The sequence below is a fragment of the Schistocerca americana genome, chromosome 4 (assembly GCF_021461395.2).
Source record: "Schistocerca americana isolate TAMUIC-IGC-003095 chromosome 4, iqSchAmer2.1, whole genome shotgun sequence".
Classification (NCBI taxonomy): domain Eukaryota; kingdom Metazoa; phylum Arthropoda; class Insecta; order Orthoptera; family Acrididae; genus Schistocerca; species Schistocerca americana.
Genome location: NC_060122.1, coordinates 108,977,134 through 109,003,927, shown reverse-complemented (window position 1 = coordinate 109,003,927; position 26,794 = coordinate 108,977,134). Strand labels below are relative to the sequence as shown.

At 42.3% G+C, this 26,794-nt stretch overlaps 1 protein-coding gene across 5 annotated transcripts in view; it reads right to left on the bottom strand.

Annotated features, from left to right (window-relative positions):
- Nucleotides 1-26,794, bottom strand: part of LOC124612825 (kinesin-associated protein 3) — a 224,990-nt gene that overhangs the window by 80,058 nt on the left and 118,138 nt on the right. For all 5 annotated transcript variants that reach the window (XM_047141249.1, XM_047141251.1, XM_047141252.1 and 2 more), the window contains exon 12: nucleotides 4,693-4,818. In XM_047141249.1, coding sequence (XP_046997205.1) covers nucleotides 4,693-4,818 — 126 coding nt within the window. The remainder of the gene's footprint in view (nucleotides 1-4,692; nucleotides 4,819-26,794) is intronic.

Here is a 26,794-nt window from a genome sequence, read left to right as displayed (position 1 = left end):
AATGATTCTAAGCGTAAATGTGGCTGAACTAAGCTATTTTAAGAGTTCCAAAATGTTTTTTATCCAATTTAAATTTCATCAATAGGGACAAACAGAAAGGAATCACTGAATTTAGTAGCCAAAGATTTGAATTTAATATCGTCTGTCTTGCTGCTACTGTTATCAGGGAGTTTGATATCATTTGCTTTACCAAGTTTGTTTGTTTTGTGCCCGATAATGGTCCAAAATAGCCCTTGCAAAGTTCTTAGGATTTTGGATTATTTGTTATATTAAATGGTGTTGGTCTTTTTTTATGGCATGTTGAACAATTCTGTAATACTGCTTGTAGTGCATTTTTAAGTCCACGTCAGATCCAGTCTTTTGCATTAAATAAAAGAGTGCACAATCTTCACATTTGTGTGACGTGCATCCCAGTGATGCATTTGATGTCATTCCCAATTGGGCAGTTCTAACTACTCCCACCATCTCCAGTAATTTCTACCAAAATCTTTCTCCAGAGAGCCTACATCATTGGTAAAATGCCAGGTTCCACTCATTGCGTAGAAATACTAGTTACCCGGAACAAATTACTGAGAGAGTTCTGTAACAAACTTTCCCTTCCCACGACCCCTGTAAGGTAACAGACTGAGAAGCAACCAATACCTAACGTGATCCATACTTTTGTAGTAGCTGATACTATGTCATGAATATTATGATAGCTAGTAACTTCTGTTCATACTTTGTCACTCGTGATTCAATCTCATATGAGAGCATAAACACTGTTATACTTGAAAAGCATAACGCAAGTATTTTATGTACAGTTAATGACATGATAACCCAAATCAGCTTAAATGAACATACGATAAAGTTAATAAATAACTAATGTTAATAAATTGATTACACTTTGCTCAGGATTCTGCAAAAATGTGAGTAATTACAATAATTACATAATTATAGCGTAATTTAAAATGTTTCAAACGAAATTGTGTATAAAATAGATTTTATTAAGTTGAAAATGGATTCTTATCAAAATTTTGATTGTGCCAAACACATTTCTGAATTTTGAAAGGCACAATGCTGTGAAAACTTAATTTTTCATTATAAAGTGAGATCAATTTAATAACACTTCAAGACTTCGCATATTTCAATTGTTACATATTTATTTACAATAGAACAGCTGTGCCTGCCAAGTCAGTGTCAGTTTTTACCCCAAAGTGGTTGCTGAGTACATGTTAGCCCAATTTCATGAAAGTTTTGTTAAAATTATTTGTCTTTCATTAAAACAAAATTAAAATTAAAAGTTTTGATACAGCTTTTTTTAATTAGAATAGCAATATTTTTGCCCATTCCAAAAATCCAGGCTACTGGAACAAGCAGCACGCAGATAGTCATACACACTGTCTTTTAGAAAGCATTGTTGATTGGAGCACAGGGATGGATATAAAATATTAAAAATCAATAAAAACAGTATTGATTGTGTTTTCAGGTTGTTTATTTGTTGGCAACCAGTTTCAGCCATTTCTTCAGACCATCTTCAGGCTTACAACACCTCTATGGCTGCTGGTGGTGACAGATGAAGCGAGATCCGCAGAAGTATGGTTGTCAGTGTACTTCTACGGATCTTACTCCACCTGCCGCCACCAACAGCCGTAATGGCAGTGTAATCCTGAAGATGGTCTGAGGTAAGGGCCAAAACTGGTTGCTAACAAATGAAAAATCTGAAAATGTGATCGAGACAGTTTTTATTGATCTTTAATATACATTGGTGGTGAGGTATTGGGCAAATGAAATAAGTAAAATTTTGAAAACTCTGTGTCGTTCTATTATCCTATTCACAGAATTTGTGGCATATTTAATTTTTTTTAAAAAAAAGCAATTAACAAATAAAAGAAATAAGTCAACTGTATCCATGGTAGTGGGGTGATTACATCACTTTCTAGTGAAAGGGCCTCCCTGGTCTTTGACTAGTAACTTTATATTGCACTTATTTCCTTGTTTTGCCTGAGTATTCCTGAAGTCCTGGGATTGCCTGCGCATTTTTCTCTACAGTCTTCAGAGCAGTGAAGCTGCTGGAGACATCTAGACTAAAGCTATCAGACTTCAATCACTGCAAAACATCTTGAACTTCTTGCAAGATCTGATAGGCTTTATCACAGTCCAGTCATCTACCATACTACTATATTTACTGCTGTTAAATGCAGCTTTGAACTATTCTAATTCTCTTAGTGCTACTGCCATGTCAGCTTTGATCAGATTTTCTTTGTTCCCTATTCTGGAATGATAGGCTCAGCTGTAACAGTCGCAAATGCTAGACATATCGCCATCCAAGTTGGATGTTTCACAGCACCCAACATGAAGAAAGCACTGGCAGTTTTTATTCTGTTGACCATTTCTCGGAATGCTGCAGCAGATTTCCAACTTGTCCATTATGACCTCTTTTTTAGTAGAAAGATTATTTTGCAATGGCTCCTCAATGTAAACTTGCAAATCAAGTAACTTATTGCAGTTTTATTTACTGAAAAAGGATTGAATTAAAACAATGACAAGTAATTTACAGAATGTAAACAAACATTAATGAATTAACTAAATGTTATATTACTAAATACATTTCAATGGAGGGTGATGTTTCCTGTCCATGGATTGTGTGGCACTGCAGCAGAGACAGAGACTGTGCTTGTACAAAAGTACAATGTGAACAAACACTTTAGTTAAATATAGCAACACAATTTGCAGTTTTTATCCTCTAGATTGATGAAAAGCTCTCAAGTGTTCTAGGTGAATAGCACTTTACAAAATATTGAATATTGTGTTGTTTATAACATATGAAAGAACTTAACTTTACTGTTCTCGGAACTCCAAATAGTATCACTACTTGACTATTTCTATAAGCATATGTACATTAATACTCCAGCAATTGCAGAAGCACTAACACTAAACTTCTATTGAACTACCAGTTCTTTTAAATCGGCTTTTTAATAATTAAAACAACAAAATATAATGTTCAATGTCCTATCTACAGTGGAATATGAGGACACTTTCTATTGTAGAATATGAGGACAGGTTTCACCTAAGAGAGTTCTTTACAGAACTGAAATTGATTGGCAGTTTACACATCCTCAGACAACTGCTCCATTACACTTTGCGAAAGTCTTATGGAGTGTAATCAGCCAATAAGTTTTATTTCAATTAGTTGGATTCTACAAACACACCATTTAGTCTTTCAATAAGTTAGTCAATCACAAATTGTACAAATCAATGGGCTCCTCTGAGACTGCAGATTAAATGTATCTTATTTTTAAGTACCAATATTACAAAAAGGATAACTGCTACTCACCATATAGCGGAGATGCTGAGTCATAGAGGGCCACAACTAAATACTCTCACAAAATGAACTTTCAGCTTATACTGCTGTGGTAGGTGTGGGCTTTGTGTCTATCTTGGCTACAATAATGCCTTCACTATGCTGTTCGTAGTAGCTGACACATGCACCTATTTTTGTATTCATTATTAAACCTACTCCTGCATTACCCCTATTTGATTTTGTATTTATAACCCTGTATTCACCTGACCAGAAGTCTTGTTTCTCCTGTCACCGAACTTCACTAATTCCCACTATATCTAACTTTAATCTATCCATTTCCCTTTTTAAATTCTCTAACCTACCTGCCCGATTAAGGGGTCTGGCATTTCACACTCCGATCCAATGCCAGTTTTGTTTCTCCTGATTTTGGAAGTTACCCACATTTAAAGTCAAATCACAATGGTGGGTTGTCAAAATAAAATTGAGAACACCCAAAAGATGCTTGTAAAATGTACAAAGCGTGACTGTTGTATAAGCCAGGCTGGATGACACTACACGGGATATATTATGAGATCCAGTACACACAAACTGTGTAAAACCAATGAAATAAAACTTAAAATCTCTGTGTAATGTGTGCATACTTCCGCCATACTGATAACCAGCCAATATGGTGTAAGTAGCCCATGGTCTAGATATACACTGGAAGGCAGAAGGGTTATGACCAGTTTTACTTCATTGGTTTTATATTATCTACCAAATCTCAAAATATATCCTATGTGATGTTATCCAGCCTGGGTCACTCAACAGTCATGCTTTGTACATTTTACAAGTATCTCTTGTGTGTACTCTGTTTTGACAACCCACTATTGTGGTTTGACTTTTAACGTGGACAACTTCCCGAGAGCTGAGACTCCACAGCTATCCACCTACATTATGCAAACATAACCATTATAAACCTAAAGATGCATCTATATTGATGTGAAACCAACAGTTGTGAACAAAGCACCTCCAAACAGCTATCTAGGTTTAGGGAACACCTCATCATTCTCAACTTTTTAATTCTTGAAATTTTTATAATAATTTAAACAGTTACTGAGTGTTGAGTGTTTTTATTGTTATTCATAATGTCTCTGAACTATGGTTGCTTCCCCAGAAAGTTGTTTGCATCATAGCAAAGGTCCTTGCCCAAGGAAAAAATCGTAGGATGTACTGGGAATTTAACTTGGGTCCTTCCACACCAAAGGCACTGACACTAGCCATTCACATATAGGGTTCCTCAAAGCCAATTAAGAATTAAAATTTTCCAGAACATACTGTTCTTATTCATTAAATAATTAAAAACAGTTTTCAGTAAATCTTTAGTCATTATTATAAAAGACTATTGTCTTCAGCAGAAGCAGGAAATAGATTACCTTTGAGCATTTCTATGAGTGAAAGTAAAATATCAGCTTTGCACAGAATCTGGGCACAGCCTTCATCTGCAGCAGCTGTCCCAAGCAGCACCACTACTTCTAACACAAGATCATCCTCATATTTCCCTGCAACAAAGAATTGCTGTGTTACAAACTTCAACTTTTTTTGAAGTACTAGATAACTTCAGACAAACATGTCACTGCCACGTAAGTCTGGTGACAAAAGATGGCCATAAAGTGCAGTTTTACTTCAAACCCTACATCAAAAGAACCTGACTCACTCACAGGGACTCTCAAGTAATGCTACGTAACTGCATACAACAATTACATGCACTAGACATTGGTGAACTGAATGTACTTCATAAACTTCTTGCATTAATTTTCTGTAAACATCTAACTTTTTGACAGTATACACTATTGTCTTCAGCAAGAAAGTAACTGGCTATTAAAGAAGTAATCAACATAAATGATCTAGTAGGTCATAATGTGGCCATAGATTACATTAAGTCTATGTGGTTCATTTTATACAGGATGGTTGTGGGAGCTTGGCTGTTCAATACAAAATGTCAAATCAAAAACACAAGTGATGATCGCAGACATCATGTTTTTAAAAAGAAGTCTACAAATACCAGTGACTCTATGCTGGCCCCTATTTCAATTGTACAGGTGTGCATCTTCTAACACACTGGTCAGGTGGACTGAAGATGCACACTGTAATGCTGAAACTGGTATCAAGATGCAATAAAATTGGAAACATGGACAGATGAAGGTGTTTCTGATTTGGCATTTTATAGATATTATATTGGTGGAAACGATAAATCATCATCAGCAACCCAGCATGACACAGAATATGCAACACATATGCAGTCTCTTGGTATCGCTTGCCCAATCTGACACACTGCTGCCTGTGTAGCCCATGACACTAAGACATTGACATACATTCTTGTTTCCACAACCTCTATGACTATTCAGTTCCTGTAGTTTGGAGTGTGGTAATCATCAAAGAATCTGCAGAAATTAGAACGTGTGACCCTAAGATGTGGCTACCAACTTAGCAATTCAGGAAGTGGGCACTTGATACTGAGGGAGTCACTTGAGTACATCCCATATTATACATTCCGATGAGAACAAAGATGCTGCAGATGATGTTTCATCATTAGTACCACTGTAATTGCTGGTGGTATTGTTGTACCTGCTGGAACAACATACAACAGAAGGCATGAGTAATCAGTGATGTTTATTTCTTTACAATGAAAAACAGAAAACAGAATTATACAACACTTCCACGATGAGGCTAGCACTGCCACTGGGATGGCGACCAGCAAGGTCAAGCGATGAATTTGGTGTATGGAGTGTCAAGCAGTAGAAATCCCTCAGTGGTATAGTTGATATCCAGATGAGGGTGAACTGAACAGTGTGGCATCAAGGTATCATCCATTGGTGATAAGTGCCTCGTGCACCTATAAAGCCCTGGCAGCAGAGGAATACGCCCACTATCAATGAGTCAACAATGGTGTGGTACCACATGGCTGGTGTAGTGCCGTTGTGCAGCTATTTGAAATGTATATGTTGGCTGGGTGTTACTATGTTACAGTGGAGGCAGCTATGTGCGCAGGCCACACCTACAATGTCCAGTTGGGAAGTGCCTTCCGGAAATGACAGGTCATAGCCATGTGATGTGTGACCTGCGGCTGTATGGCAGCAGGCGCCATGCTGTAGGCATTGATCATGCCATCACATTTACATCTATGTGACTGTATTATTACTTCAACAGTCAGCTGATTTCCTGATGAAAATAATGTTGGATATTGTGGAAATCTCGTATTTTTATACAGAATTAACATGAGAAGTGCACCAATTACACTTATGACAGCGAATTCATGTTCAAAGCCTTCATGGTAATATTACAAATTGTCAGTTGTGTCTTCCCAAGACACAAGAAAACTAATAAATACGTTTGTATTCGACTTATTGTTTTTTTATATATATATATATATATATATATATATATATATATATATATATATATATATATATAGTTATAATAGAGGGAAACATTCCACGTAGGAAATATATATCTAAAAACAAAGATGATGTGACTTACCAAATGAAAGTGCTGGCAGGTCGACAGACACACAAACAAACACAAACATACACACAAAATTCAAGCTTTCGCAACAAACTGTTGCCTCATCAGGAAAGAGGGAAGGAGAGGGAAAGACGAAAGGATGTGGGTTTTAAGGGAGAGGGTAAGGAGTCATTCCAATCCCGGGAGCGGAAAGACTTACCTTAGGGGGAAAAAAGGACGGGTATACACTCGCGCGCACACACACACATATCCATCCACACATATACAGACACAAGCAGACATATTTAAAGACAAAGAGTTTGGGCAGAGATGTCAGTCGAGGCAGAAGTGCAGAGGCAAAGATGTTGTTGAATGACAGGTGAGGTATGAGTGGCGGCAACTTGAAATTAGCGGAGATTGAGGCCTGGTGGATAACGGGAAGAGAGTATATATTGAAGAGCAAGTTCCCATCTCCGGAATTCGGATAGGTTGGTGTTAGTGGGAAGTATCCAGATAACCCGGACGGTGTAACACTGTGCCAAGATGTGCTGGCCGTGCACCAAGGCATGTTTAGCCACAGGGTGATCCTCATTACCAACAAACACTGTCTGCCTGTGTCCATTCATGCGAATGGACAGTTTGTTGCTGGTCATTCCCACATAGAATGCGTCACAGTGTAGGCAGGTCAGTTGGTAGATCACGTGGGTGCTTTCACACGTGGCTCTGCCTTTGATCGTGTACACCTTCCGGGTTACAGGACTGGAGTAGGTGGTGGTGGGAGGGTGCATGGGACAGGTTTTACACCGGGGGCGGTTACAAGGGTAGGAGCCAGAGGGTAGGGAAGGTGGTTTGGGGATTTCATAGGGATGAACTAAGAGGTTACGAAGGTTAGGTGGACGGCGGAAAGACACTCTTGGTGGAGTGGGGAGGATTTCATGAAGGATGGATCTCATTTCTGGGCAGGATTTTAGGAAGTCGTATCCCTGCTGGAGAGCCACATTCAGAATCTGATCCAGTCCCGGAAAGTATCCTGTCACAAGTGGGGCACTTTTGTGGTTCTTCTGTGGGAGGTTCTGGGTTTGAGAGGATGAGGAAGTTGCTCTGGTTATTTGCTTCTGTACCAGGTCGGGAGGGTAGTCGCGGGATGCGAAAGCTGTTGTCAGGTTGTTGGTGTAATGCTTCAGGGATTCCGGACTGGAGCAGATTCGTTTGCCACGAAGACCTAGGCTGTAGGGAAGGGACCGTTTGATGTGGAATGGGTGGCAGCTGTCGTAATGGAGGTACTGTTGCTTGTTGGTGGGTTTGATGTGGACGGACGTGTGAAGTTGGCCATTGGACAGGTGGAGGTCAACATCAAGGAAAGTGTCATGGGATTTGGAGTAGGACCAGGTGAATCTGATGGAACCAAAGGAGTTGAGGTTGGAGAGGAAATTCTGGAGTTCTTCTTCACTGTGAGTCCAGATCATGAAGATGTCATCAATAAATCTGTACCAAACTTTGGGTTGGCAGGCCTGGGTAACCAAGAAGGCTTCCTCTAAGCGACCCATGAATAGGTTGGCGTACGAAGGGGCCATCCTGGTACCCATGGCTGTTCCCTTTAATTGCTGGTATGTCTGGCCTTCAAAAGTGAAGAAGTTGTGGGTCAGGATGAAGCTGGCTAAGGTAATGAGGAAAGAGGTTTTAGGTAGGGTGGCAGGTGATCGGCGTGAAAGGAAGTGCTCCATCGCAGCGAGGCCCTGGACGTGCGGGATATTTGTGTATAAGGAAGTGGCATCAATGGTTACAAGGATGGTTTCTGGGGGTAACGGATTGGGTAAGGATTCCAGGTGTTCGAGAAAGTGGTTGGTGTCTTTGATGAAGGATGGGAGACTGCACGTAATGGGTTGAAGGTGTTGATCTACGTAGGCAGAGATACGTTCTGTGGGGGCTTGGTAACCAGCTACAATGGGACGGCCAGGATGATTGGGTTTGTGAATTTTAGGAAGAAGGTAGAAGGTAGGGGTGCGGGGTGTCGGTGGGGTCAGGAGGTTGATGGAGTCAGGTGAAAGGTTTTGTAGGGGGCCTAAGGTTCTGAGGATTCCCTGAAGCTCCGCCTGGACATCAGGAATGGGATTACCTTGGCAAACTTTGTATGTGGTGTTGTCTGAAAGCTGACGCAGTCCCTCAGCCACATACTCCCGACGATCAAGTACCACGGTCGTGGAACCCTTGTCCGCCGGAAGAATGATGATGGACCGGTCAGCCTTCAGATCACGGATAGCCTGGGCTTCAGCAGTGGTGATGTTGGGAGTAGGATTAAGGTTTTTTAAGAAGGATTGAGAGGCAAGGCTGGAAGTCAGAAATTCCTGGAAGGTTTGGAGAGGGTGATTTTGAGGAAGAGGAGGTGGGTCCCGCTGTGACGGAGGACGGAACTGTTCCAGGCAGGGTTCAATTTGGATAGTGTCTTGGGGAGTTGGATCATTAGGGGTAGGATTAGGATCATTTTTCTTCGTGGCAAAGTGATACTTCCAGCAGAGAGTACGAGTGTAGGACAGTAAATCTTTGACGAGGGCTGTTTGGTTGAATCTGGGAGTGGGGCTGAAGGTGAGGCCTTTGGATAGGACAGAGGTTTCAGATTGGGAGAGAGGTTTGGAGGAAAGGTTAACTACTGAGTTAGGGTGTTGTGGTGCCAGATTGTGTTGCTTGGAATTTTGAGGTTTTGGAGGGAGTGGAGCTGGAAGTGGGAGACTGAGTAGATGGGAGAGACTGGGTTTGTGTGCAATGAGAGGTGGTTGAGGTTTGCTGGAAAGGTTGTGAAGGGTGAGTGAGTTGCCTTTCCGGAGGTGGGAAACCAGGAGATTGGATAGTTTTTTTAGGTGAAGGGTGGCATGCTGCTCTAATTTGCGGTTGGCCTGGAGGAGGATGCTCTGAATAGCCGGTGTGGATGTGGGAGAGGAAAGATTGAGGACTTTTATTAAGGATAGGAGTTGACGGGTGTGTTCATTGGCTGAGTTGATGCGTAGGTGAACGATTAGGTGGGTGAGGGCAATGGATTGTTCGGTTTGGAACTGGTATAGGGACTGATGGAAAGAAGGGTTGCAGCCAGAGATGGGAACTTTAAGTGTGACGCCTTTGGGGGTTATGCCAAATGTCAGACAAGCCTGAGAAAATAAAATATGTGAGCGTAATCTGGCTAGGGTGAAGGCATGTTTGCGGAGGGAATGTAAATAAAACTTAATGGGGTCGTTGTGGGGGTGTTGTGAGGGTGACATGGTATTAGAAGGTGGAAAGTGTAACATGAGGTTGAAATGAAAATGAAAGATAAAAATATATGGGGAGAGATAAGGGTGAACTAGAAAGTAACTGGAGATCCGGTATGAAAAAATGCGAAAAAGTGTTGGTTAAGTTGATCCTGTGGTGAACTTGGGTTGGTAGACAGCGATGTGCATGAAGGTTAGGTGGTTGTGTTGCCGCTAAAACACGTTAAAGGACAGAGAAATTCGTGAAAATTTCGAAAAAACGTGTAAATGTATTAAAAGGCGTGGTGTTGTGGTGAAAGATTACGAAAATGGGGCTAACAATTGTAAATAATGACGTTAAAACCGGTGGAGAGCGGCTAAAAATGATCAGTGATGTACGAAAAACGGAAGTGGAAATAAAGTAAAAGTTATTAGAACTAGCCGAAATGGTTGTTTAATACGTGAAGGTAGCTGTTATTGAACTAGAAACGGTTAGCGGTATTGTTGAAAGCGCAAAATAAAAATTTTTTGGTTATGGTTTGGAAGTGGGTTACGTATTATAGAGTATATATAGGCGGGATAAAATTGTATTACGGTAAAAAGGGAAGGTGAATAGAAAGTGAGACTACTGGTAAACGCAGAAAGAGAAAATAAGACGACAGGAAAGATTTCGAGATGCAACAGCGACAATAACAAACGTAATTGTTGGGTTCAAATTAATGATATGGTTATAATAGAGGGAAACATTCCACGTAGGAAATATATATCTAAAAACAAAGATGATGTGACTTACCAAATGAAAGTGCTGGCAGGTCGACAGACACACAAACAAACACAAACATACACACAAAATTCAAGCTTTCGCAACAAACTGTTGCCTCATCAGGAAAGAGGGAAGGAGAGGGAAAGACAAAAGGATGTGGGTTTTAAGGGAGAGGGTAAGGAGTCATTCCAATCCCGGGAGCGGAAAGACTTACCTTAGGGGGAAAAAAGGACGGGTATACACTCGCGCGCACACACACACACATATTCATCCACACATATACAGACACAAGCAGACATATTTAAAGACAAAGAGTTTGGGCAGAGATGTCAGTCGAGGCAGAAGTGCAGAGGCAAAGATGTTGTTGAATGACAGGTGAGGTATGAGTGGCGGCAACTTGAAATTAGCGGAGATTGAGGCCTGGTGGATAACGGGAAGAGAGGATATATTGAAGAGCAAGTTCCCATCTCCGGAGTTCGGATAGGTTGGTGTTAGTGGGAAGTACAGATAACCCGGACGGTGTAACACTGTGCCAAGATGTGCTGGCCGTGCACCAAGGCATGTTTAGCCACAGGGTGATCCTCATTACCAACAAACACTGTCTGCCTGTGTGTGTGTATATATATATATATACCAAATGAAAGTGCTGGCAGGTCGACAGACACACAAACAAACACAAACATACACACAAAATTCAAGCTTTCGCAACAAACTGTTGCCTCATCAGGAAAGAGGGAAGGAGAGGGGAAGACGAAAGGAAGTGGGTTTAAGGGGTTGTGCATAACCTGGGTTGTGAGTAACTGAATCCACTTTCCCTTCTTCCCTTTTTTCCCCTCTCTCCTCCCTGATGAAGGAACAAAGTTCCGAAAGCTAGGAATGTAAATTTTCAGTTCTGTTTTGTGTGTATCTATCGGCTGTACTGAGCTGAGGTAAGTACTGGCCAGCCCCTCTATCTCTTTGTTAGTGTATATGTGTATATGTGTGTATGTTTGTGTTTGTTTGTGTGTCTGTCGACCTGCCAGCACTTTCATTTGGTAAGTCACATCATCTTTGTTTATAGATATATATTTCCTACGTGGAATGTTTCCCTCTATTATAACTATATATATATATATATATATATATATATATATATATATATATATATATATATATATATAGGTGATCTAAATGATTAATGGAAAATCTCATATAAGATGTGAAACAAATACTAACAAAGAGATAGAGGGGCTGGCCAGTACTTACCTCAGCTCAGTACAGCCGATAGATACACACAAAACAGAACTGAAAATTTACATTCCTAGCTTTCGGAACTTTGTTCCTTCATCAGGGAGGAGAGAGGGGAAAAAAGGGAAGAAGGGAAAGTGGATTGCTGGGTTTAAGGGGTTGTGCATAACCTGGGTTGTGAGTAACTGAATCCACTTTCCCTTCTTCCCTTTTTTCCCCTCTCTCCTCCCTGATGAAGGAACAAAGTTCCGAAAGCTAGGAATGTAAATTTTCAGTTCTGTTTTGTGTGTATCTATCGGCTGTACTGAGCTGAGGTAAGTACTGGCCAGCCCCTCTATCTCTTTGTTAGTATATATATATATATATATATATATATATATATATATATATATATATATAACAGTAAGTCGAATACAAACGTATTTATTAGTTTTCTTGTGTCTTGGGAAGACACAACTGACAATATATATTTAATAGAAGGAAACATTCCACGTGGGAAAAATTATATATAAAAACAAAGATGAGGTGACTTACCGAACGAAAGTGCTGGCAGGTCGATAGACACACAAACAAACACAAACATACACACAAAATTCAAGCTTTCGCAACAAACTGTTGCCTCATCAGGAAAGAGGGAAGGAGAGGGAAAGACGAAAGGATATGGGTTTTAAGGGAGAGGGTAAGGAGTCATTCCAATCCCAGGAGCGGAAAGACTTACCTTAGGGGGAAAAAAGGACAGGTATACACTCGCACACACACACATATCCATCCGCACATATACATACACATATGTGCGGATGGATATGTGTGTGTGTGCGAGTGTATACCTGTCCTTTTTTCCTTTTTTCCCCCTAAGGTAAGTCTTTCCGCTCCTGGGATTGGAATGACTCCTTACCCTCTCCCTTAAAACCCATATCCTTTCTGCTTGTGTCTGTATATGTGTGGATGGATATGTGTGTGTGTGCGAGTGTATACCCCCCTTTTTTCCCCCTAAGGTAAGTCTTTCCGCTCCCGGGATTGGAATGACTCCTTACCCTCTCCCTTAAAACCCACATCCTTTCATCTTTCCCTCTCCTTCCCTCTTTCCTGATGAGGCAACAGTTTGTTGTGAAAGCTTGAATTTTGTGTGTATGTTTGTGTTTGTTTGTGTGTCTGTCGACCTGCCAGCACTTTCACTTGGTAAGTCACATCATCTTTGTTTTTAGATATATATTTCCTACGTGGAGTGCTTCCCTCTATTATAACCATATATATATATATATATATATATATATATATATATATATATATATATATATATATATATAATAGAGGGAAACATTCCACGTGGGAAAAATATATCTAAAAAGAAAGATGATGAAACTTACCAAACAAAAGCGCTGGCAGGTCGATAGACACACAAACAAACACAAACATACACACAAAATTCTAGCTTTCGCAACCAATGGTTGCCTCGTCAGGAAAGAGGGAAGGAGAAGAAAAGACAAAAGGATGTGGGTTTTAAGGGAGAGGGTAAGGAGTCATTCCAATCCCGGGAGCGGAAAGACTTACCTTAGGGGGAAAAAAGGACAGGTATACACTCGCACACACACACATATCCATCCACACATACACAGACACAAGCTTGTGTCTGTGTATGTGTGGATGGATATGTGTGTGTGTGCGAGTGTATACCTGTCCTTTTTTCCCCCTAAGGTAAGTCTTTCCGCTCCCGGGATTGGAATGACTCCTTACCCTCTCCCTTAAAACCCATATCCTTTTGTCTTTCCTTCTCCTTCCCTCTTTCCTGACGAGGCAACCATTGGTTGCGAAAGCTAGAATTTTGTGTGTATGTTTGTGTTTGTTTGTGTGTCTATCGACCTGCCAGCGCTTTTGTTTGGTAAGTTTCATCATCTTTCTTTTTAGATATATATATATATATATATATATATATATATATATATATAAACCAAGATGATGTGACTTACCAAACGAAAGCGCTGGCACGTCGATAGACACACAAACAAACACAAACATACACACAAAATTCAAGCTTTCGCAACAAACTGTTGCCTCATCAGGAAAGAGGGAAGGAGAAGGAAAGACGAAAGGATGTGGGTTTTAAGGGAGAGGGTAAGGAGTCATTCCAATCCCAGGAGCGGAAAGACTTACCTTAGGGGGAAAAAATGACGGGTATACACTCGCACACACACACACATATCCATCCATCCACACACACACACACACACAGACATATATATATATATATATATATATATATATATATACATTTTGGGTTGTCAGTTGTAACTTGCTATTATACAGGCAACAATATTAGGAAAAGGGACTGGATTTGTCATTTTTAAAAGGATGAAACCAATGTACATAAAGGTGATTTACTCATTAAATAAACAGCTTACAAAACTGTCCTTGGGACAGTTCTTGAGTTTTGTTCATCAGAAGGAACTCCTTACCAGGTTGGATTAACAGAGAAGATAGAGAAGATCCAATGAAGAGAAGCACATTTCTTCACAATACAGTTTTTTAAGTCCAAGAGTGTAACTGAGGTGCTCAACAAACGACAGAGGCAAATGCTACAAGAGACTGTTGTTCAACATGGATAGGTTAAATGTTGGAATTCTGAGGGCATACACGGCAAGAAGAGTTGGACATTACATTACTTGCTCCTGCATATGTCTCACAACAGACCACGACAAGAAACTGACATAAATTAGCTCGTACAGGGGCTCCCCAACATTCATTCTTCGCATGAACCATTTGCGAATGGAACACAGAAGGGTGAAATTCTAACTGTACCAAAAGTACCAAGAAGAGATTAGTGTTTCATATCCATTGACAATAAGGTCATTAGACTTTTCTCAGCTCCCTGAATAATCATTGCGCGATCTTCTTCACTGGGAGCTTTCCCGATAGAGCCTTACTCACATCTGACATTGCTGAGCCCTGCACCTGGCATAAAAATACTAGTTATCCAGTATGTTATACTCAGGGAGTCCAATATCAGAGGATGACCCAAGGGAAATAGTATTTTTCAGTTGGCCACTCTGCTAACTTGTAGATGTGCTTGCCCCATCAACCAAATCTAACTGAATCCACTTCGCATGCCATTCATTTCAGTATAGCACACTGGCCAGCACAGGTGTATACTTAGGCACTGGCGGAGATCTTTCCTGTGCAGAATGTTGAGGCTGTCCATCACTCAATGCACTGTGGAAGAGACCACCATTATTGCATTCCAGACAGAAGGACAATGGCCCGGTCAACAAAAAGATGGTGTGAGACAGATTCTGTAACTAATGTGAAGCATAACTGACCTGAAATGAGGGTTCAAATGCCATAAAATATCCAACAAGTTCATGCAGCTCTGCAACAAAGCCTATAGAGATCTGTCCATCACCATTTCAGAACATTACAAATCCCTCATGTCTTTGCAGAGGATTGCAAAACAGGATTTAAAGTTTAATCCTTATGAGCTATAAGTGGTTCAACAGTTACAGCTCGGGTATAAAGTGAGGAGGCTGAATTTGTGACAGACAGAATTGACCAGGATGATGTTTTTTTGAAAAGAATCCTGTGATGTCACAAGAGGCAAACTTTCATCTGGGTTTATCACAGAACAAAACTTCCAATACTCCTCAGACACAAATCTGATGCTCATTCATTAAACGCCCAGTGTAGCAAAAAGATCATTGCCTGGTGCGCTACTTGAAAGTACAATGGAATTATTGGGTCATATTTTTTGGAGACAACTACAGCAGCCAATGAATGTCTATTTCGAGTGGTAAGTGACAATGACAGAGATAGACGTTATTCCTCAAGAAATTATTGAGAACATCATGAGGAGCTTCTGCAAATGTATTCAGCCATTAATCACCAATGATAAAAGCCTTTCATTTTTACAAAGTAAACTTGTGTTCAGCTTTTCAGCAATAGTAGTGTGTGTAGAATTGGTACCTATTACAATATTACGAAAAAGAAAGTTGCCATTCACCTTATAGTGGAGACGCTGAGTTGCAGTTAGGTACAACAAAAAGACTGTCCAATTTAAGTATTTGGTCTGTAAGGCTTTCGCCAAAAATGGACAACACACACACACGCGCACACACACACACACACACACACACACACACACACACACACGTGCGTACATGCGCAAACGAACTCACACACATGACTGCAGTCTCAGGCCACTCTAGCCACAATGCAAGCAGCAACACCAGTGCATAATGGAAGTGGTGACTAGTTGGGGGTAAGGAGGAGGCTGGGGCAGGGAGGAGCAGGGATAGTAGGGAAGGGGTGGCAGACAGAGAAGTGCTGCTGCGAACCAAGCAGGGATGAGGTGAAGAGGAAGTGGGGCAGCTATGTGCAGTCCGGAGGTTAGATGGTGGCCAGGAGAGAGGTGACGAGCGGGGAGGGTTAGTGCAAAAGGAGAGAAAGATTGGGCGCGATGGTGGAATCAGGGCTGTATAGTGCTGGAATAGGAACAGGGAGGCTGGATGGGGAGGTCAATGACCAATAAATGTTGGGGTCAGGAGGGTTATGGGAATGTAGGATATATTTCAGGGAAAGATCCCAGCTGCGCAATTCAGAAAAGCTGGTGTTGGTGGGAAGGATCCATGTGGCACACGCTGTGAAGCAGTCATCGAAATGAAGAACATCATCTTTAGCAGCATGCTCAGCAAATTGGTGGTCCACTTGTTTCTTGGCCACAGTTTGTCAGTGGCCATTCATGCAGTCAGACAGCGTGTTGGTTGTCATGCCCACATAGAATGCAGTACAGTGGTTGCAGCTTAGTTTGTAGATCACATGACTAGTTTCACAGGTAGCTCTGCCTTTGATGCGATAGGTGATGTTTGCGACTGGACTGGAGTAGGTGGAGGTGGGAGAAAGTATGAGACAGGTTTTGCATCTAGATCTATTACAGGGGTATGAGCCATGAGATAAGTGGTTGGGAGCAGGGATTGTGTAGGGATGGACAAGTATATTGTGTATGTTCAGTGGACGGTGGAATACCACTGTGGGAGGGGTGGGAAGGATAGTGGGCAGGACATTTCTCATTTCAGGGCATGATGAGAGGTAATCAAAACCCTGACAGAGAATGTAATTCAGCTGCTCCATTCCTGGGTGGTACTGAGTTGCAATGGGAATGCTCCTCTGTGGCTGGACAGTGGGACTATGTGAGATGGTGGGAGACTGGAAAGATAAAGCACAGGAGATTTGTTTTTGTACAAGGTTGGGAGGATAATTACGGTCTATGAAGGCTTCAGTGAGACCCTCAGTATATTTTGAGAGGGACCGCTTGTCACTGCAGATGCGACGACCATGGATGGCTTGGCTGCATGGAAGGTACGTATAAGTATGGGGTGGCAGCTGTCAAAGTGAAGATAATGCTGGTGGTTAGTAGGTTTGATATGGACGGAGGTACTGATGTAGCCGTCTTTGAGGTGGAGGTCAACATCTAGGAAGGTAGCTTGTTGGGCTGAGTAGGACAAGGTGAACCAAATGGGGAAAAAGTTGTTGAGGTTCTTGAGGAATGTGGATAGGGTGTCCTCACCCTCGATCTAGACCACAAAGATGTCATCAGTGAATCTGAACCATGTGAGGGGTTTAGGAGTCTGGGTGTATAGGAAAGATTCTTCTAGATGGTCCATGAATATATTGGCATAGGACGGTGACATGCAGGTGCCCATAGCTGTACTTCGGATTTGACTGTAGGTAATGCCTTCAAAGGAGAAAAAATTGTGGGTGAGGATATAACTGGTCATGGCGACTAGGAAGGAGGTTCTTGGTTTTTAATCCATTGGGCGCTGATAAAGGTAATGTTCTATAGTGGTAAGGCCATGGGCATTAAGGATGTTAGTATAAAGGGAGGTTCCATCAATAGTGACGTGAAGGGCAGCGTGTGGTAAAGGGACAGGAAATATGGAGAGTCGGTGGAGGAAATGGTTGGTATCTTTTATATAGGAGGGTAGATTCCTAGTAATAGGTTGAAGGTGTTGGTCTGCGAGCATAGAAATTTTCTCAGTGGGGACACAGTAACTAGCCACACTGGGGTGTCCAAGGCGGTTGGGTTTACGGAGTTTAGGACTAGAGGTTCTGGGATGGGCATAAGGATTTGAGGAGTGACTGGAGATAATGCAGGATTTCTGGAATGGGGTCACTGTGGCGAGGTTTGTAGGTGGATGTATCTGACAGCTGGCAGAGTCCTGGAAGGTAATCCTTGTGGTTCAAAACAACAGTGGTGGAGCCTTTGTCTGCAGGTAAGATTATAAGGTCAGGACTAGTTTTTAGATGGTGGACTGCGGTTCTTTCTGCAGATGCAAGGTTAGTTTGCGTATTGAGGGATTTGAGGCATGATGGTGAGGCAAGGTTCGAGGGTAAGAAATTCTGGGAAGTTAACAGGGGTTGATTTGTAGGCAGTGGGGGTGGATCATGGTTGGATGAAGCAGAGAACTGAGTTAGGCAGGGTCCAACATTCATCTTTCATTCAGTATGATTGGTTGGGTTGGTGGTGAAAAATTATTTCCACTGTAGGGACCAGGAGCAGGAGAGAAGGTCTTCAGCATGTTGTAGAGGTGGTGGACAGTGGTACTCCAAGGTGGGTGTAGGAAGTGAGCAGGGTGGAGAGCTTTTTAAGGGGGTGTTGCGCATGTTGCTCTAGTTCCTCGAGGGCAAGTGTTTCAATGTATGTTATGGGTTCCAGGAATATGGGATTGCATAGCAGGAGCATTTGCAATCCCATATTCCTGGAACCCATAACACACGCTGAAACACTTGCCCTCCAGGAATTAGAGTAACATGCACACTGCCCCCTCAAAAAGCTCTCCAGCTGCTGACTTACTCCCACCTTTGGAATACCACTGTCCACCACCTCTAGAATAACCTCCCAACCTCCTCAATGTCCCCTTATACCTGACAAACCCTGTCTCGCAGACCTACTACATTTACCTCGCCTACCAAAACTCCCTCCCACGACCACACAGAACCCAGAAGCTAAGCTGACCCAAAACACTGTCATGAACCTTCCCTACAAAAGCTTTGGCCCCACAGAACTATCAGTCCTTTTGAAAGGCCTCACCTTTTGCCTCACTCCCAAAATCAATCATTCAGGACTTATTAAAGACCTTCTCTCCTTCTCCTGGCCCCTACAGTGGAAACACTTTTTCGCCACCAACCCTACCAAACATACTCAACGAAAGACCAATTTTGAACCCTGCCTAACTCAGTTCGCTCCTCCATCCAACCGTGATCCACTCCCACTGCCGCTAAATCACCCCCTGTTAAATTTCAAGAATTTCTTAATCTCAAACCTTGCCTCATTATCATGCCCCAAATCTCAAACCTGCAAATTAACCTTGCATCTGCAGAAAGAACCGTAATCCACTATCTAAAAACAAATTCCCACCTTATAAAGTTACCTGCAGACAAAGGCCCCACCACAGTTGTTTTGAACCCCAAGGATTACCTGCCAGAAGGACTCCACCAGCTGTCAGATACATCCACCAACAAACCTTGCCACAGAGAACCCATTCCAGAAATCCAGCAGTATCTCCAGTCACTCCTCAAATCGTTATGCCCATCCCAGAACCTCTCCCCAGAGTCAATCTCTCTGCTCACCCCTACCACTCCCCACACTCCTATCTTCTACATGGTTCCTAAAGTCTGTAAAACCAACCACATAGGACACCGCAGTGTGGCTAGTTACTGCACCCCCAATGAGAAAATCTCTCTCCTCATAGACCAAAACCTTCAGTCTATTACTAGGAATCTACCCTCCTATATAAAAGATACCAACCATTTCCTCCACCGACTCTCCATATTTCCTGTCCCTATACCACATGGTGCCCTTCACATCACTATTGATGGAACCTCCCTTTATACTAACATCCTTAATGCCCATGGCCTTACCACTATAGAACGTTACCTTTCTCAGTGCCTGATGGATTAAAAACCAACAACCTCCTTCCTAGTCGCCATGACCAATTATATCCTCACCCACAATTACTTCTCCTTTGAAGGCATTACCTACAGTCAAATCCGAGGTACAGCTATGGGCACCTGCATGGCACCATCCTATGCCAACCTATTCATGGGCCTTCAAGAGGTATCCTTCCTATACACCCAGAATCCTAAGCCCCTCACCTGATTCAGATTCACTGGTGATATCTTTGTGATCTGGATTGAGGGTGAGAACACCTTATCCACATTCCTCCAGAACTTCAACAACTTCTCCCCCATTTGTGTCACCTGGTCCAACTCAACCCAACAAGCTACCTTCCTAGATGTTGACCTCCACCTCAAAGATGGCCACATCAGTATCTCCATCCATATCAAAACCTACTAACCACCAGGACTACCTCCACTTCGACAGCTGCCACCCGTTTCATACCAAGAAGCCACTTCCATACAGCCTAGCCACCCACGGCCATCGCATCTGCAGTGATGAGCGGTCCCTCTCAAAATATACCTAGGGTCTCACTGAAGCCTTCATAAACCATTATTATCCTCCCAACCTTGTACAAAAACAAATCTCCCATGCATTATCTTTCCAGTTTCCCACCACCTCCCAAAGGCCCACCGTCCTGCCACAGAGGAGAATTCCCCTTGTAACTTAGTACCACCCAGGACTGGAGCAACTGAATTACATTCTCTGCCAGGGTTTTGATAACCTCTCATCATGCCTTGAAATGAGAAATGCCCTGCCCACTATCCTTCTCACCCCTCCCACATTGGTATTCCACTGTCCACCAAACCTATACAATGTACTTGTCCATCCCTACACAACCCCTTACCTGGTGGCTCATACCCCTGTAATACACATAGATGCAAGACCTGTCACATACTACCTCTCACCACCACCTACTGCAGTCCGGTGACAATCATCATCAATCCCATCAAAGACACAGCTATCTGTGACACTAATCATGTGATCAACCAGCAAAGCTCTAACCACTGTGCTGCATTCTATGTGAGCAGACACCCACAAGCTGACTGTCTGCATCAATGGCCACTGACAAACTGTGGCCAAGAAACAAGTGGACCACCCGTTTGCTGAGCACACTGCCATCATGACATCCTTCATTTCAATGACTGCTTCACAGCTTGTGCCACATGGATCCTTCCCACCAACACCAGCATTCCTGAATTGCACAGTTGGGAACTTTGCCTGCAATATATCCTACGTTCCCGTAACCCTCCTGGCCTCAACCTTTGTTAGTCATTGTCACCCATCCAGCCTCCCTGCTCCCATACCAGCACTATACAGCCCTCATTCCACCATGCACCCAGTCTTTTTATTTTTCTCCTTTACCGCTACCCCCCCCCCCCCCCATCCTCACCTCTCACCTGCCCTCCGTCTAACCTCCCGACTGCACATAGCTGCCCCACCCTCTTTCCACATCGTCCCTGCACACTCACCAACAGTATTGCACTGCCTGCCACCCCTACCCTACTATCCCTCCCCATCCCCAACCCAGCCTCCTCCTTACCCGCACCTAGTTGCCACTCCCATCATGCAGCGCTGCTGCTCGCAGTGTGGCTAGAGTGCCCTGAGACTGCAGTCACGTGTGTGTGATTTGCGTCTGTGTAAGCGTGTGTGTGTGTGTGTGTGTGTGTGTGTGTGTGTGTATCTATTGTTAACAAAGGCCATTTTTTAGTCTAGACAGATTATTTATACAAATACAAATTGTGATTATGTGGCTTTTAATGGTTTTTATTATATCAAAAAGACTGACTTACATATATTTTACAAAAGAAATGTGTATGTGATACAAAATTCACTGAATTACCTAAATGTCACATTACTAAATATTTTTTCAATGGAAGATTATGTTTCCTGTAAGTGATATAAGCATCAACGCAGCAGAGACTAAGATTAGGTTAAGCTGAGTTTCTTAAACAAGTACAAGGTGTACGAACTTTTCAATGAACATAGTAACACAGTTAACAGTTACGGAAAGGACGAATTGCTAATCACCATAAAGACGACATGTTGAGTTGCAGACAGGCACAATGAAAAGACTATTACATGTTAAACTTTCAGCCAAGGCCCACATCAGAAAAGCAAAACACACACACACACATTCACGTAAATAAGCATACCTTACACACAGATGACCACTGTGTCTGGCTGTGCAGGCCAGACAATTTGAAACGTGTCACACAGGAGAAGCAATCTGTAGCGTACATCTACAGCTATATCTACATGATTACTCAGCTATTCACAATAAAGTGCCTGGCATAGGGTTCAATGAACCACCTTCAAGCTGTCTCTCTACTGTTCCACTCTCAAATGGCATGCGTGAAAAACGAGCAGTTAAATTTTTCTATGCAAGTCCTGATTTCTCTCACTTTATCATGATGGTCATTTCTCCCTATGTAGGTGGGTGTCAACAGAATGTTTTTGCAATTGAAGGAGAAAACTGCTGACTGAAATTTCATGAGAAGATCCTGTCAGAATGAAAAACAAATTTGTTTTAATGATTGCCAGCCCAATTCATGTACCATGTCTGCAGCACTATCTCCCCTATTTCATGATAATACAAACAAGCTGCCCTTCTTTGAACTTTTTTTGATGACATCTGTCAGTCCCACCTGATGCAGATCCCACACTGCACAGCAATACTCTAGAATACAGCTGACAAGTGTGGTGTAAGGAGTCTCTTTAGTAGACCTGTTGCATCTTCTAAATGTTCTGCCAATGAATTGCAGTTTTTGGTTTGCTCTACCCACAACATTATCTATGTGATCATTCCAATTTAGGTTACTTGTAACTGTAATCCCTAAGTATTTAGTTGAATTTACAGCCTTCAGATTTGTGTAATTTATTGCATAATCGAAAATTAGCAGATTTCTTTTAGTAGTCATGAGCATAACTTCACACTTTTCTTTATTCGTGGTTAATTGCCATTTTTCACACCATATAGATATCTTGTCTAAATCACTTTGCAATTCATTTTGGTCATCTGGTGACTTTACAAGACGGTAAATGACAGCATCATCTGCAAACAGTCTAAGAGGGCTACTCAGATTGCCTCCTGTGTCATTAATATAGATCAGGGGAACACCGGATATTACTCCTGTTTTACTCAAAGACTTTCCATCTATTACAATGAACTGTGACCTTTCAGACAGGAAATCATGAATCCTGTCGCACAACTGAGGTGATATTAATTGCGACTATTAATCAAATTGCGTGCATATGGACTATCGTCTCAGTTGTGTGACTGTATTCATGATTTCCTCTCAGGGAGGTCACAGTTAGTGGTGATAGATGGTAAATCATCGAGTAGAACAGAAGTGATATCTGGCGTTCTGCAAGGTAGTGTCATAGGCCCTCTGCTGTTCCTGATTTATGTAAATGATCTAGGTTATCTGAGCAGCCCCCTTAGATTGTTTGCAGATGACACTGTAATTTATCGTTTAGTAAAATCATCAGACAATCAATTCCAATTACAAAATGATCTAGAGAGAATTTCCGTATGGTGCAAAAGTGGCAATTAGCACTAAACAAAGAAAAGTTCGAGGTCATCCACATAGATACTAAAAGAAATCCGATAAATTTTGGGTATATGATAAATCGCACAAATCTAAGGGCTGTCAATTCGACTATATACCTAGGAATCACAATTTTGAGCGACTTAAATTGGAAAGACCACATAGATAATATTGTGGGGAAGGGGAAACAAAGGCTGTGCTTTGATGGCAGATCACTTAGAAGATATGAAAAACCCACTAAAGAGACAGCCTATATTACAATTGTCCATCATCTGCTAGAATACTGCAGCGCAGTATGGGATCCTTACCAGAAAGGAGTGACAGGGGACATCGAAAAAGTGCAAAGAAGGGCAGCTCATTTCGTGTTGTTGCACAATAGGGGTGAGAGTGTCACTGATATGATATGTGAGTTAGGGTGTCAGTCACTGAAACAAAGGCAGTTTTCCTCATGGCGAGATCTATTTACGAAATTTCAATGACCAACCTTCTCTTCCGAATGCGTAAATATTTTGTTGACGCCCACCTACATAGGGAGAAATGATCATCATAATAAAATAAGAGAATTCAGTGCTTGAACGGAAAGATTTAGGTGTTCCTTTTTCCCCACACGCCATTCGAGAGTGGAATGGTAGAGAAGTAGTATAAAAATGGTTCAATGAATCCTCCACCAGGCACTTAAGTGTGAATTGCAGAGTAACCATGTAGATGTAAATGTAGATATTCCATAGACACGCAGTTTGCTTAGAAGACACTCGTGAGGAATGGTGTCAAAAGCCTTCTGGAAATCTAAAAATATGGAATCAGTTTGGCATGCCTTGTCAATAGCATTCTAATGAGTATAAATAGCTAGTTGTGTTTCACCAGAACGATATTTTATGAATCTGAGCTGTGTGTCAATAAATTGTTTTCTTCGAGGTACTTCATAATGTTCGAACACAGTATATGTTAAAAAACTCTACTGCAAATCGATGTCAGTCATATGGGCCTGTAATTCAGTGGATTACTCCTACTTCCCTATTTGGGTATTGGTGTGACTTGAGCCATTTTCCAGTCTTTAGGTATGGATATTTCTGTGAGTGAGTGGTTGTATATAATTGCTAAATATGAAGCTATTATATCAGCATACTCTGAAAGGAACCTGACTGGTATACAATCTGGACTAGAAGCCTTGCCTTTATTAGGTGATTTAAGCTGCTTTGCTACACAGAGGATATCTACTTCTATGTTTCTCATCTTGGCAGTTGTTTTTGATTGGAATTCAGGAATATTCACTTCATCTTCTTTGGTGAAGGAGTTTTGAAAAATCGTGTTTAATAACTCTGCTTTAGTGCCAGCTGTTATCGCGCAGTGAAGGTATTGATTGGTTGGTTGGTTTGGGGAAGGAGACCAGACAGCGTGGTCATCGGTCTCATCGGATTAGGGAAGGATGGGGAAGGAAGTCGGCCATGCCCTTTCAGAGGAACCATCCCGGCATTTGCCTGGAGGGATTTAGGGAAATCACGGAAAACCTAAATCAGGATGGCCGGACGCGGGATTGAACCGTCGTCCTTCCGAATGCGAGTCCAGTGTCTAACCACTGCGCCACCTCGCTCGGTGGTATTGATTGCATCTTGCCAATGGTGTGCTTTATGTATGACCAGAATCTCTTTGGGTTTTCTGCCAGATTCTAAGACGGAGTTTTGTTGTAGAAATTATTAAAAGCATCTCGCTCTGAAGTACGTGATACATTTCGGACTTCTGCAAAACTTTGTCAATCTTGGGGATTTTGTGTTCTTTTACATCTGGCATGTTTTTTCCTCTGTGATCTGACCTGTTTTGTGTACCATGATGGACCAGTACCACTACTTATTAATTTATGTGGTATATATCTCTCAACTGCCATCGATACTACCTCTCTGAAATCATTCCATATCTTTTCTATGCTTAAATGATCAGATCGGAAGGAGTGAAGACTGTCTCTTAAAAAGGCGTTAAGAGCATTTTTATCAGCTTTTTAAAATAGATATACCTTGTGTTTCTTTTCGATGGTTGTAGTAGGTGTTATGATAGTAGCAACTGCATTGTGCTCGTTAATCCCTGCATTCGTCACGATCTTTTTGTCCAGGATTATTTCTTGCTAAGAGGTCAATTATGCTTTCACAAACATTTACGCTTTGAGTGGGCTCATGAACTAATTGTTCAAAATAATTTTCTACAAAACCATTCAGTACAATTTTGGATGATACAAAGTAATATCTCCAGTTATAGTTACATTCTCAGCAAGTACACCAAGTCCTTTCATCCATACATGTATTTTCTCATCATTACTAACTTTTCTACAGGAACGAGTATACAGAGTAAAAGGCATATTGCTATATACACTCCTGGAAATTGAAATAAGAACACCGTGAATTCATTGTCCCAGGAAGGGGAAACTTTATTGACACATTCCTGGGGTCAGATACATCACATGATCACACTGACAGAACCACAGGCACATAGACACAGGCAACAGAGCATGCACAATGTCGGCACTAGTACAGTGTATATCCACCTTTCGCAGCAATGCAGGCTGCTATTCTCCCATGGAGACGATCGTAGTGATGCTGGATGTAATCCTGTGGAACGGCTTGCCATGCCATTTCCACCTGGCGCCTCAGTTGGACCAGCGTTCGTGCTGGACGTGCAGACCGCGTGAGACGACGCTTCATCCAGTCCCAAACATGCTCAATGGGGGACAGATCCGGAGATCTTGCTGGCCAGGGTAGTTGACGTACACCTTCTAGAGCACGTTGGGTGGCACGGGATACATGCGGACGTGCATTGTCCTGTTGGAACAGCAAGTTCCCTTGCCGGTCTAGGAATGGTAGAACGATGGGTTCGATGACGGTTTGGATGTACCGTGCACTATTCAGTGTCCCCTCGACGATCACCAGTGGTGTACGGCCAGTGTAGGAGATCGCTCCCCACACCATGATGCCGGGTGTTGGCCCTGTGTGCCTCGGTCGTATGCAGTCCTGATTGTGGCGCTCACCTGCACGGCGCCAAACATGCATACGACCATCATTCGCACCAAGGCAGAAGCGACTCTCATCGCTGAAGACGACACGTCTCCATTCGTCCCTCCATTCACGCCTGTCGCGACACCACTGGAGGCGGGCTGCACGATGTTGGGGCGTGAGCGGAAGACGGCCTAACGGTGTGCAGGACCGTAGCCCAGCTTCATGGAGACGGTTGCGAATGGTCCTCGCCGATACCCCAGGAGCAACAGTGTCCCTAATTTGCTGGGAAGTGGCGGTGCGGTCCCCTACGGCACTGCGTAGGATCCTACGGTCTTGGCGTGCATCCGTG